Here is a 13,414-nt window from a genome sequence, read left to right on the forward strand (position 1 = left end):
GACATATGTCTTAGTTAGGGTTTTACTGTGGTCAACTGACGTCACAACCAAAGCAACTCTCATAAGGACAACACTCATTTAATTGGGGCTGGCTTATGGGTTCAGAGGTGCAGTCCATTATCAAGGCAGACCATGGCAGCATCCAGGAAGGCATGGTGCAGGAGGAGCTGAGAGTTCTACATCTTCATCTGAAGGCTGCTGGCAGAATACTGACTTCCAGGCAGCTAGGATGAGGGTCTTAAAGCCACAGCGACACCTACTCCAACAAGACCATACCCTCTAGTACTGTCACTCCCTGGGCCAAGCAAGCACATACAAACCATCACAACATACAATGGCCAGCGAGCATAATAAAATAGCATGCTCAGTATCCTTAGCCATCAGGGACTGCACAACCACACATCTATAGGGTACCACTTCACACCTACAGGACGGTATGTGAGCTCCTGATCTGCTGTTGTGATGAAACACCATCACCTCAAGCAACTTAAGGCAGAAAAGTGTTACTGTACTGTAAGGCTCCAGAAGGACAGGGGACATCATGGTGGGAAAGAGATGACGACAGTTGGGGAAAGCAGGCAGCAGGAGCAGGAAACTGGCTGGTCACATGTTTACCCATACACCTGGAAGCAGAGACAGAGACAGAGATAAAGTGAGAGACAGAGACACAGAGAGAGGCAGAGACAGAGGACAGGATATAGGACAAGCCTCTAAAACCTCAAAGCCCTCCCCCAGTGACACACTTCCTTCAGCAAGGCTTCGTCTCCTAAATACAACCCCACACACAGAGCAACTAACGGGGGACCAAGTGTTCGAGTACAGGGGACCCTGGGAGACATTTCCCATTCAAACCACCACAGACGGAGAAGAGAGGAAGCAGATGACAATACACATTGCTGAGGTCATGGAGAGACCGAAGCCTACTGTCACTGCCAGTGGGACAGTCAGGTGGTACGGTAACTGTGCGGGGAATCCTGGCAGTTCCTCAAAATATGAAACGGAGAGATACCATGTGACCAGTAATTATGCTTCCAGGTTTATACGCAAGAAAATTCAAAATGCATGTTCTCATAAAAAGTCATACAAAAAGGCTCGTGAAGGCTAAGAAGTGTGCACTACTCAACATCCGTCAGCCAAAGGCTCCATAATAAAATGTCATCAGTCCATACGCTGGACTGTCATTCAGCCAAAAACAGAGTTAGAATGATGAAAATGTTATGCAGTGATTGATTTAAGACTATTAAAAGCTGGAGGGATGGCTCAGCAGTTAAAAGCACTGACTGACTGCTCTTCCAGAGGTCCTGAGTTCAATTCCCAGCAACCACATGGTGGCTCGCAACCATCTATAATGGGATCTGATGCCCTCTTCTGATGTATCTGAAGACAGTTATAGTATACTCATATAAATAAAATAAATAAAAACTATATTTAAAAAAAGACTATTAAACATCATGGAATTGTATTTTTTTTTTGAGTAAATATTACCTGTCAGCAAAACTTGCTTAAAAAACAGGACTTAATTTAAAATTTTCAACCTGTGTGTGTTTGGTTGGTGTGTTGCTATGGTATGGTACTTAACACCCACACAGAGGCCAGAGAGGACCTTGGGTGTTTTCCTCAGTCACTCTTGGTCTTACTGCATTGAGACAGGCTCCCCCTGAGGAGGAAGGTTGCCATCTTGTCTCAGCTGGTCATTCAGGGAACGCTCAGGATTCACCTGTCTCCACCCCCATGAGTGGGTATACCCAGTCATGCCTGGCTTTTTACAAGGCTGCGGGACATTCCAGCTAAAGAGCTCAAGCTCACAAAACAAAGGTTCTCACTGAGCCATCAGCCCAGTTAGAAACAATGCTTTAACTGTTCAGTAGAACAAAGGACACTATAAAGTCATTCTCCAAACTGAAAGTGAACAAATGCTGACCTTTCATTCAGCACTTACTGAACCCCACAGAAAGGAGAAAGGAGTTTTCTAGACCACTGCGGAAAGACATGCCTTTTCAAGATGGTAAAGAATCTTTATCTCACCTACAGAACTAAAATCAATATGGCGGCCAGGTGAACAGGTAGTTATGAGGCCCTCGGTTAGATCTACGGTTAGATCTACGGGCTGATTACTGCCTCCCTCCTTAGTCCCACTCCAGATGAATGTAGCTACTCTCCTGCATGCTGAGAAGCCCCATGACTCCACCCTCACCATCCCAAGGCCGAACATCAGAGGCACCGAAGTTTACACTCAAATAAACAACTCACAGACTGTGTAACTCAAACCTGTGTCTCTGTGTGCACAACAGAGAGTTTGACGATTCTGAAATTAGACCAGCCCAAATGAAGGAGTTGGACCAACAAATATGCCGGACAGAACCGGATCTGTTTCTAAATCTATCAATAACTATGACCTGAATATACTCGATAGAAAAACTTCTCAACACAGCAGAGAAATGGAACAGATTAAAGCTTACGAACTGGACTAGAGAGATGGCTCAGTGGTTAAGAGCACTGGCTGCTTTTTCCAGAGGACCAAGGTTCAAGTCCCAGCACCCACATGGCATCTCACAACTGTCTGCAACTCCAGTTCCAGGAATCCAACACCCTCACACAGGTGGACAAGCAGGTAAAAATACCAACGCACTTAAAAATAAATAATATATTTAAGAAAAAAGAAAGAAAACCTGTCTGGGGGAAAAAAAAAACTGAGATTGGTATTCCGTTTTAGTTTATTATCACGGGCCCAGGTAAAGAGACCTTGAAAACCTGTTTTGCAGATGTTCCTTTAAAATCATAGGCCCTCACCTTCATGAGCCCTTGCCGTGTGGGATCAGAAGTTCTTAGGACGTGTTCGACGGACCACCAGGATTCCTTTAAGTAAACAGCCACAACTGAAAGGAAAACCAAGAGAAAGGCGTGAGTCACACAGCAAACGCACTGGTGGTGAGGTGGCACTTTTTTTTTTTTTTTTTTTTTTGTTCTTTTTTTCGGAGCTGGGGACCCGAACCCAGGGCCTTGCGCTTCCCTAGGTAAGCGCTCTGCTGAGCTAAATCCCCAGCCCCTGAGGTGGCACTTTCGATGGCATGGGCTGACAAGTTGCGTGCTTTGTGGGGGGGAACTGGGTGACATTTTTAATCATTCGGGATGCATTATGATGCTGTGGGTAGAACCCAGGGCCCTGCACATGCTACACAAGCGCTCTACCACTGAAATAATCTCCCAGCCTGGAGTAAGGGTTATAGAGTTCTATAAAAACACAAATTAAAAGAGTCGCATGATAGGGACAAGTCAGGTATTTTACAGGTGGCCTCTCTGTGGCTCAGAAAAAAAGAAACAACTCATTGGCACTGAATAAAACAAAATACAAACCAATATTGACACACTCAATGAGTTCATAATTACATTTATTTTTAAGTTTGGGGATATATAGCTCAGTTTGGTAGAATGCTTGTCTACCATGTATGACGCCCCGGGTTCAATCCATCACATAAACTCGGTATGTAGACTTCAGTGGTGTACATGACGCAATTCCGGCATTCATGGGCAAGGACAGGGGTAGGGGCACGGATGAGCAGAGGCGGGAACGTTAGAAATGCAAGGTCACCCTCAGCAATATAGCAAGTTCAAGGCCAGCCTTGAAGACTCTGCCTTTTGTTTTTATTTTTTTTTCTTATTCAAAACATATGTCAAGGGTTGGTGAGATGGCACAGCAGTTAAGAGCACTGGCTGCTCTTCCAGAGGACCTGGGTTTGATTCCCAACACCCACATGGCATCACAATGGTCTGTAACACCAGCTCCAGGGAATCCGACGCTCTCACAGAGACATACATGGAGGCAGAACACCAATCAATGCCCATTAGAATGATAAAATAAATAAATAAGATAAAAGGAAGAGACATATATCGAAGTCCAGTCGCTTGGGGTTGGAGAAAGGACTTGGCAGTTAAGAGCAAAGCCACTGCAGAGGACCTAGGCTCAGATTTCCAGCCCCCACACACAGCTCACATCCTCTACAAACCCAGTTCTGGGGGAGCCCATACCTCTGTGGGCACAAGGCACACATCTGGTACCCAGACACACATGCAGGGAAAATACTCACACGCATAATTTTCTAAATAATGTCCAGTCATTTGTACAGCTAATAACTCCCCATGCATCACAAGATCGAACGTTATCTAGGAGCCCTGAGTGACGAGAACTACTTCCTGTGCCTGAGCAATGCCCTGGCACTAGACTCGCCCTGCCTGCTTCCCGTGCGTTTCCTCCAGCCCCATGATGAAGCTATTAGCTGCATCGTTCTGAGGACACTGCGGCTCTGAGAGGGAGGTGGCATGAAGACAACTGGCAGATGGAGGGTCCAGCTCTGGACTTCGGACCATAAATCCAGTAAAAGGCCAGAGGTGCAACATGACCCTCAGAAGGGGGTGGACCATGAGTGGAGGGGCTACCTTTGGGAAAGAAGGCTCTGGAGCAAAGACTCAGGGGCGGGGTGGAGCCCTCCTTCCTCCATCTCATTCTTATTAACTGTGCTGCCGCCCTGGTGATTTGCACAGCTCAGAGCCGGGTCTGACACACATTCACCCTGCCCCAGATGCCTCACTAGGGTGGTCCAAGCACACCACCCCAGGTGTCTAGGAAGCTGCTAAGAAATGCCCAGATAAGGCTGGCAGGCCGTATGTGCTCCCTGCCTGCTAACCATGAGTGGATTACTCCACGCTTTTCTGCTCCTGTCCCATTTATTCATCCCCTTGCCTCAGATGACCAAGGTGGTCCCTCACTTGGGCCCACTCCAGTCTCACCAGTCCATCCGGACTTAGTGGTCAGGCCTGGAAAAGGCAAGCCTCACCCTGGCTTCTGCCTCTTTGTTCTCATCTCTCATACAAAAGTTCCTTTGCTTGCTTTCTGCTATCTTTTATGCCTTTTTTAATAGATAGGGTTTTTTTTAACTACTTCTTTTTTTTTTTAATTTGTTTATTTATATGAGCACATTGTAGCTCTTTCGAGACACACCAGAAGAGGGCATCGGGTCCCCATTACAGATGGTTGTGAGCCACCATGTGGTTGCTGGGATTTGAACTCAGGACCTTTAGAAGAACAGTCAGTGCCCTTAACCACTGAGCCATCTCTCCAACCCCCTTAAAACTACTTCTCAAGCCAGGTACCTGATCCCAAGAGTTTGGGAAGCCACACGACTTTAAATTTTAAATTTTAACTCTTAAAACTTTAATGTATTTAATAGATTTAATGAGAATGTAACATTTTAAATGCATCTTCCCTTTCAACCCCTTTCTAGATGAAGATTTGGGGGAAATCAAAAACAACGGAATCAAAAAATCAAGTCATTTAACATAAAAGGTTTGAGTCTGTAAAACAATGAGAACCGCTCAGGGCCAGCAACCTCCCCCTCCTTTCCCTGTTCTGCTGTCTGAGACACGTTAGTGGGGATCTGTGAGGACCAGGCTACAAGGCACCAGCCAGCTAGTCAAGACTGTCTCAGAACCTGCCCCTCCCCCTCCAAAGACCAACAGCCTCCCTTCTCCCTGCCTGTTAGCTTCACTGACAGTGGTTCCAAAATTCATGCAGCAGGCTGGGAGGGAAGAGCCAATTAAATGCCTGATGCTCACCTTCTCTTAGTCAGGGTGATTAACTCCCCAAATGGCAGCTACTAGAACTTGCAGGGGCTTTCGACAGCCACGAGGATTATTTCCCGGCTGGACAGGGCAAGCCAGCAAAGCTGTTCGGTTTACTAACAGACTGTGCCCCCGTAACACAAATGTCCGATCCTCTAACACCAGCTCATGTTGACACAGCACCTTTCGGAGTTTCATGGCGCACAGCAAAGCCTTCATTAGTCCTGTTGGCGGTTACAGAATAGATTCAAATGGCGGCATGACGTTTTTCAAAACTCTTCTTCAACGACTAACAATGAGCGTGGTGGAGTCCGGTCAAATTTAGCAGTCTAAAATAAACCCGGCCTCAAACCAGAACCAGCCTGGAGGATGCAGCAGTTTTTGATCAAGGGAGAGCCTGGAAATGCAGACAGTGGAGCTGGCAAGGACCGCAGGGACCCGTGACAGCACCGGGGACTGACAGGTGCTACGGGGCCTGTACGCAGAGACCCCGGATCCAGGCAGCACTAAGGGGAACAAAACGGAGACAGAAACACCTATGTTTCAAAAAAGCAAAAGCCACCTAGCAGATCCAAATATCGCTCCCCATCCTACCCAGCCACCCCACCTCCTGTCCCGAGCTAAGAGGAGCCAGCAGGCCAGGTCATCGTGAAAGGCACCGCCAAGGCTTCAGCACCAATTCAATCTCTCTCTCTCTCTCCCCAAATGACAGATGACAGAGAGCACAAGGAAGACTTTGCTGATGGATTTTATTTTATGGCAAACCAAGGCTTCTCAAACAAGTTAAGACAGTGAAGTCCCCAAGTGAACTCCCGGTGGCCCAGATTTATCCCGGGCAAGAGGGGACTAAGTAAATTCAGCTCTCCTTGGCTGAGCTTCCAACTGTCCACAGAACCTTGGCCCCAGGGACTGATGAATTTACCTCCGTCCTACTCCAGAGGTTGGCAGCTTGCAGAGGAAGACAGAGCCCAGCTAGCTGCTCTGACCAAGGCAGGGGGGTGCTGAAATTGACTGTCATGGGGACCCAGAGAAGACAGCTCTGCAGAGAGGGAAAGGGACAGTGTCCTCAGAGAACTCCACAAGTCCAAATCACTGGGTAAGGCTTCAGCGGGCAGAGGAGATGGGCTGCCAATGTACAGCAGAGACATGGAGCCATGCCTGCAAGTGCAAAGCCACACTCGGGACAACTCAAACCACTGGGTGAAGAAATAAAGAAGAGACAGTTGTAAAGGCCAGTTCGGCAAGGCCTCGAGTTACTCACTCAGTTCCCAGCCTCTGAAAGACTTCAGCAGAAGAGGTGGGCAAGGCCCTGGGTACCTGGTACAGCGGGGAGAGTATAGACTTAAAGCCAGCCGGGCCTCAAATACCAGCTCCTCCATTACTAGCTTTATGACCCCATCCTTAGCTCAACACAGCACCCTCTGCCCTGGTTCCATCACAGGTACCACGGGTGAATGTGCCTCACCAAACTGCATTCCCAAAGTGTAGACGGTCTCCTGTGCTTCCTAGAAATGTTCTCCGGTGTTCCTTAAAACATTGCAGAGCAGTGTGAAAAGGCCTCTGTCGCTTCCACTTTCCATGAGGCAATAAGAAAGCTTTGTAACAGGTCATCTCTACCTGGAAAACTTGCTCTCTGGGTCTGCATAGAGATGTGTGTGTCTGTCCATCTGTCTGTCTGTCTTCCACTGTTGACTGTCTGCACCCTGTCCATCCCCTCCAATGAAATGACGAGATACTCGTCACACATTTTTTCTGTCACCAGACCTTTCTTCTATCAGACAGCATCAAGCTCATCATGGTACTTCTGATTGGGACATGCACCTCGTCTGCCCAGTACCTCCCAACAAGACTGTGTGTGTACAAGACTCTGTGTGTGTGCTTGTGTGTGTGCGTGTGTGTGTGTGTGTGTGTGTGTGTGTGTGTGTGTGTGTGTGTGTAGGGGGAGGGGCTTGTGGTCAGTAGCAGGTGATGCTTACCTTATTTCTTAAGGCAGGGTCTATCACTGAACTTGGGGCTCCCTAACTGGACTAGGCTGGTTGGCCAGAAAGCTCATCACTACCACTGAGATTACAAGCATGTATCACCATGCCAAGATGTTTTCACATATGAAATGCAATTTATTAACGTTTGGTCACCAAGCCTGAGAACTCAGCCATCCTACAAAATTGAAACTTTATACCCTCTGAACAATAGCTCATCTTCCCCATCCCCTGATAATTATCTATCGTTCAATTATTTGTTTCTTTGAGATTTGCTGTTTTCTTTTTTTTTTCTTTTATTCTCTTATACACTACATTCCCCTCCTTCCATTCCTTCCAGTTCCTCGCCCACCTTCCTTTTGCCCCAGATCTACTCCTTCTCCATTTCCCTTCAAATAAAAGAGCAGGCGGTCTCCCGGGAAGGCCAAATAGCCTAACAGTAACAATAGGTTGGACAAGGCAACCCAGTAGGAGGAAGAGTTCCAAGTGCAGGCAAGAGTAAGAGACACCCCCTGTAGCTGGTCTTTGCTACTAGCAGGGGTCCTTCCCCCCATTCCACCCCCTAACACTAGATAGAGGATAGAGGGGAGAGAGGAATTAGGAAAATCTTTTAATCTAATTCCTTTCCTTTTGTTTCTTCTTCAACCACAGCTACTAGAAAACCACAACCAAGCTCCTTAAATGATCAATAACCACTGACCCCACCTCTCAGGGCCCTCACATGTATGTGCCCTCTGAAAAGCTCCCAGAATTCCAAACATTGCACAATCTCAGAAATTATCTGCAGCTGGCAAAACCACACTTTTGCTAAAGCACGAGGCAAATCACAGCTGCTGTAGACAGCCTGAAGCAGTCCCGTGTCCCTACGTCTGGGATGGAAATGAGAGCACATTCTTATAACACTTCTGTGGTTTTAAAAGAAATCGAAATTCCAGGACTCTCAAAAGTGTCACTACAACCCCCCCACCCCCCACACCATGCCCACTGTTGGGAGTCCCAACACCAAGAACACCAAGCCACACTGCGTAACATATGCAGACGACCCAGCTCAGCTCCATACATGGTCTATGTTTGTCACTCCAGTCTTTACGAGCCCCTTGTAAGGCCTGCTTATCTGATGCTGTGGCCATGTTCTTGTGGTATCCTGAACCCCTCTGCGTGCCCAGATTGAGAGGACGGGCTGTGATAGCCCGAAGTCAAGACAGATTCTCAGGCCACAGCAATGAGCAAACTTAGCAAAGAGCATAGAGTGCTGTGATGAACGACAAGATTCATCAGGGAAAGATGGCTCCGATGCCTGTTTGCCACCTCCTCCAACCTGCTCCAGCGGGAGGCACCAAAATGGTACGCAGTCCTGCCATGGGTGGAAATTCTACAGTGTCAGTTGCCCAAGAAGCACACCCATGAGGAACACGTGCACAGACTCGCTGCATCCACTGAGGAATCAAATGTGAGCTCTATCCTAGGAAACACCCAGCTTGGAGAAAGAGAGACGGCCTGGGCACAAGACAGAATAAAACAGGAGCACAGTCAAGCTATATGCAGAAGGAGGGGAGGGGAGGAAAGGTGGATCACGCAATCAAGAATCCAGGAGAATATGCAAGGACCAGAAGAATGAGTGAGGCCGTGGCCAGCAGAGGTGGGCACTCTGGATGTGAGAAAAGAAAGAATCCAGGAGGTGTGGCCACACCAACGCCAACGGCAGAAGAAGGACTAAGGCCAGTCTGGGGTGTGGTCGGGAAATGATTGACAGCCACTCAGACCCCAAGGAAGGAGAGGAGAGACACAATTCCATCCCTCTAACAAAGTAGTAACAGTTGACACAATGGCATTGTCTGAACACTCGGTGAGCATCTGGTGTAATGGCAGAGGTGCGGTAGCCACACAGGTTCATTCTGTTTTCCAAGTGAGGTTCAGGGGTTGAGACGCCCGCGTAAGGTCGTATGTGTGATAATGGCGCCACTGGAAAAAGATGTGAATCCGGAAAGTCTCACTGGTGCTGAAACCCCCATTCCAAGCGTCATGCACACAGGTTAAAACAGTGGTGTAGAGCTGGGGCCAGGCCAGGCAGGAGGGGCCAGCAGGAGATCAATGAGAGAATGGGCCCAGGCACTGAGTGGCAGAGTCTGGGAAGGGAAGAGCTCAGCAGAGCCAACACTGTCAAGTCGTTTCCCCACGGAGGGAAGTGAAGCACGTGGTACCTGTTCAGCAAATCTAACTACGGGCCAGGTACTGTGCTCAGCAGTAGAGATCCAACAGGGTGACCTGGCCATGACAAACACTGTGACATGCATCTTAAGACTGTCTGGGAAGGATGAAGACAACATTCCAAGACCAAGCCTGAGGCACAAGATGGTGGCCAGCCAAGGGACAGGGTCCAGCCTTAGAGACCAACAGTAGTTGGATCAAGGTATCAGGCTTTGTAATAAGACACAGAAGAGACCAAGCCCCCCCCCCCAAAAAAATAGAGGCAGGTGCCCAGCTTCACAAAATGTAGATGAGAACTCTGGGTAATTGGGACATGTTCCTGTAGGCGACCGTTGCAATGTATGCCCCAGAGTAGCACAAACACTGACCTTGGGGGTGGCCATATATGGATGCAGACAAGGAGGCTGGTTAATATCTGCTTTCCCAGATCAAAACTGTGGCATCTAAGGCTGTGTGCTTAAAAGTGCTGTTTCCAGGAATGAAGTGTTTAAAGTATAAAGCATAGATTAGGACAATGGTCAGAGAGAAGGAGACTGAAGGTAACACAACCACAAGAGTGAGGGTCTAGCCCAAAGCAATCCCGCTGACAAAGTCGGAGGTACTGGGGACAGAAAGGACCCATGGTAGTGGGTTTTATCCCAGACAGCAAAGCAGGCAGCCAGCTAGAGCAGAAGGAAACAGGTGACTTAACCAGGAAGACTCGAGGGCCATGGGGAGACATCAAGTGCCAATTGCAGACAACAAAGAAAGCCAGGCTCAATGGCGGCACGTGTCTACCCTCCCAGTTCCCCTCACGTGGAGGTAGAAGGGTCACTAGGAATTTGAGGACAACCCCAGGCTACACAGATAGCAAGGAGACGATAGCCAGGAAGCAACAGAACACATAGCCCAGAGTAAAGGAGACAGAGCTCATGTCCCATGCCATCTCCATAAAAGATTTAAGAGGAACAAGCATCCTTCATCCGCCCCGAAACACACATCTTACCTCCCCGACCATCTGCAAAGGGTGCACACACAAGCTCTGCCTCTTCATCACAGCTAAAAGGGTTCCGGTCCCCCACTCCTCACTTCCCTTTCTATCGCTCCCCTGCAGTTTAAGTCACCACTGGCCTGTTACACATCTTAGAAATATCTGTGTTGGGGTTGGGGTTGGGGCGGGGGAACACAGTTAAAGCCGAGTGACAGGCCATCTTTCCCAAAAACAAATGCATGCAGTTGGGGGAAAAAAGTGATGAAAAGTTCTGGCAGAGGCCGCCACATAAACACATTCCACTGAGTTGCATGACTTTTATGCAACATTGACTGTGCTGGTCAATAATTTAAGGGGAGGGGAAAATACACCAGTTGACATAGCAACCGTCACATTGCATTACTCGGGCTACCATTTCCATACAGATGTTGTCCTTAAAGGAAAACACTTCTTCCCCACATGCCCCTGAACTTGGGTGCCTTTTGTCGTGAGAGGAAAACATCTGGCTTGCAGGAGCACACTCCTCCCATCCCCCCCACCCCATGTTTCTCAGGCTTCTCTGGCCTCAAGCGATTTTGTTTCTTCACGGGTCTAGATTTTAACTCGAGGAAGATGGAGTGGAAGGAGGGCGTGGTGCCTAACTCCTGAAGTACAGTTGAACTAAGAAATAGCAGGGCAAGGGGGAAAAAAAAAAACTCTAGTCTATCTAGGAAAGGAAACTTAAAATTGCCAAGGTGGACCAAAGCAAGCTCACCGAGTTTCCCAGAGTTTCGGAAAGCGCGGAGACGCAGACAGACACCCTAGTGGCACTGATAGAAACCTTTCGTGGATGGAAACAAAGGCATTCAGGACAAAGGCCCCACAGCGGACACTGTAAATATTTTCCTTGGCCTTCATAGTTTCCAAATACCAAACGTTCCTTGCTATGAATGACATATCTTCCTGGTATGCTCTTTCCCTCGGTTTAAATCCATCTCACAGTGAGTACCATAAATTAACAGCGAATACAAGAAGGAAGCCCAAGCCACGGCCAGCAGGTGTTCCCAAAATACATGGTTGTCACTGTGAGCAGCTCTCTGATCTGCTTCCCGACCAATGAAAACAAGGTTCTGGGGGCTGGAGGTGTCCACAGCCGTAGAGCATCTTGGCTGCCCAGAGATGTGGGTATCTATGAGGAAGCTGAGTTTCCAGTCAGAACCCGCCTTCTCTACTCCCTTAACTGGTCTGACCTATCCCACTTAGATGTCTGGTATACCCCAGGATGATACCTATCTCTGTATGATTTAAAATGCATGCACCCGCTAAAACAGACAAATGCTAGATCTGCTGGGTCACGGGAGCCAGCAGGATGCCCGCTAACCCAGGGGACCCTCAGGGAGACATCCGACTCAGCATCTCTATTTTGGACTCTGGGGATGTGGTAGAGTTAATAGTCCCAAGCCAGAACAATTGTATTTCTTCCTCCGCTGACTCTGCTATAAGGACAAACCTCCCAGAGGCACCACCCGTGAGTTTATTAGGGGCATATAAACCATTCATCTGGAGAATCAAATGGACAGGTTCACTCTGCTAAGAGAGCTGGGGTGATCTGGGCCCGCCCCTCCAACCTCCCTTTAAGAAATCCACAGATCTACCCACACTGCCCCAAGTCTCCCTCTCTATGCCCTCCTCAGAGTCGAGATAGCCTGTTGAGGAGTGAGGGGTGCCTCAGAAAGATCATTCTGTTCTGAGAAAGCCCTCCAGGTCCCTCTGGGGTGCAACTCACATCTGACCCCCCCACTTCTGCACACCAAGCACCTGCCCAAAGGCAGCAAAGAGGTCTGGTCTTAGTGTCGCAATCTTCCTTGGACTAAGACGGCCCCTCAGAGGGCTGTCTACACAGAGGCTCCGGTTTCATCTGAATGTTTAGCTTGGCACTCGCTGTCACTGCAGGCTATAATGGACATGTTTTTCCAGGAAAAAAAGAAATCATCATTTTTCAATCCCCTGCTTGTTTTTCTCAGGGTGCACATGATGTGCAATCACCAAACACTGTAAATAAATTAGCAGCAATTTCAAGAGCGAATGTTACGCTTGGTCACACAATGTCCTGGGAGCCAAGGGGGGAAAGGCAGACAGTCTCGTGAGAGAAGTCAATGTGTAGCCACAGCTGTTTAACCATCGCCACAGTCTCCCATCTCTGGAAGTGTCTGGCTTGCTGTTTCAGAGCCTGGGCCACCGCTGTGTCTCACAGCTCCCTGGACAGAAAGCTCAGGAACACGTGTCAGACATCCTCTCTCGGGTTGACAAACACCACACAGAGCCAGATGATCCGAGTGGCCATCCCTACCTTCAGAGTGCTTATGATCTCCCCAAGAAGTTCCCGCTGCGAGGGGTGACGAGAGCCCCGGGGAGTGACATGTACAGAGCTTCAAGCGAATGTGTCCCACACTGAGTGGATACCTACAGAAGGAGTTCCACTCAGGAGAGCATCCAGGTTGAGCCCCCTCTACTCTTTCTCCTCTCTACCACTGCTACCCCACAGACCATTCAGAAAAAGACTCCAGTTGCTCTCACCTGACACCATTTCTCCTAAGTAACAGAGCTTGGTGCCAGCACATGCAGACCTAGACCTCCTTCATTCTCATCTTCATCCACACCC

At 48.5% G+C, this 13,414-nt stretch overlaps 1 protein-coding gene across 1 annotated transcript in view; it reads right to left on the reverse strand.

Moving 5' to 3' along the window:
• Fam169b (family with sequence similarity 169 member B) overlaps positions 1-13,414 on the reverse strand; it is a 56,295-nt gene that overhangs the window by 29,705 nt on the left and 13,176 nt on the right. Inside the window, exon 4 of the mRNA XM_032895113.1 lies at positions 2,791-2,876. Within this exon, the coding sequence (XP_032751004.1) occupies positions 2,791-2,876 (86 nt within the window). The remainder of the gene's footprint in view (positions 1-2,790; positions 2,877-13,414) is intronic.

The sequence above is a fragment of the Rattus rattus genome, chromosome 2, assembly GCF_011064425.1.
Source record: "Rattus rattus isolate New Zealand chromosome 2, Rrattus_CSIRO_v1, whole genome shotgun sequence".
NCBI lineage: Eukaryota > Metazoa > Chordata > Mammalia > Rodentia > Muridae > Rattus > Rattus rattus.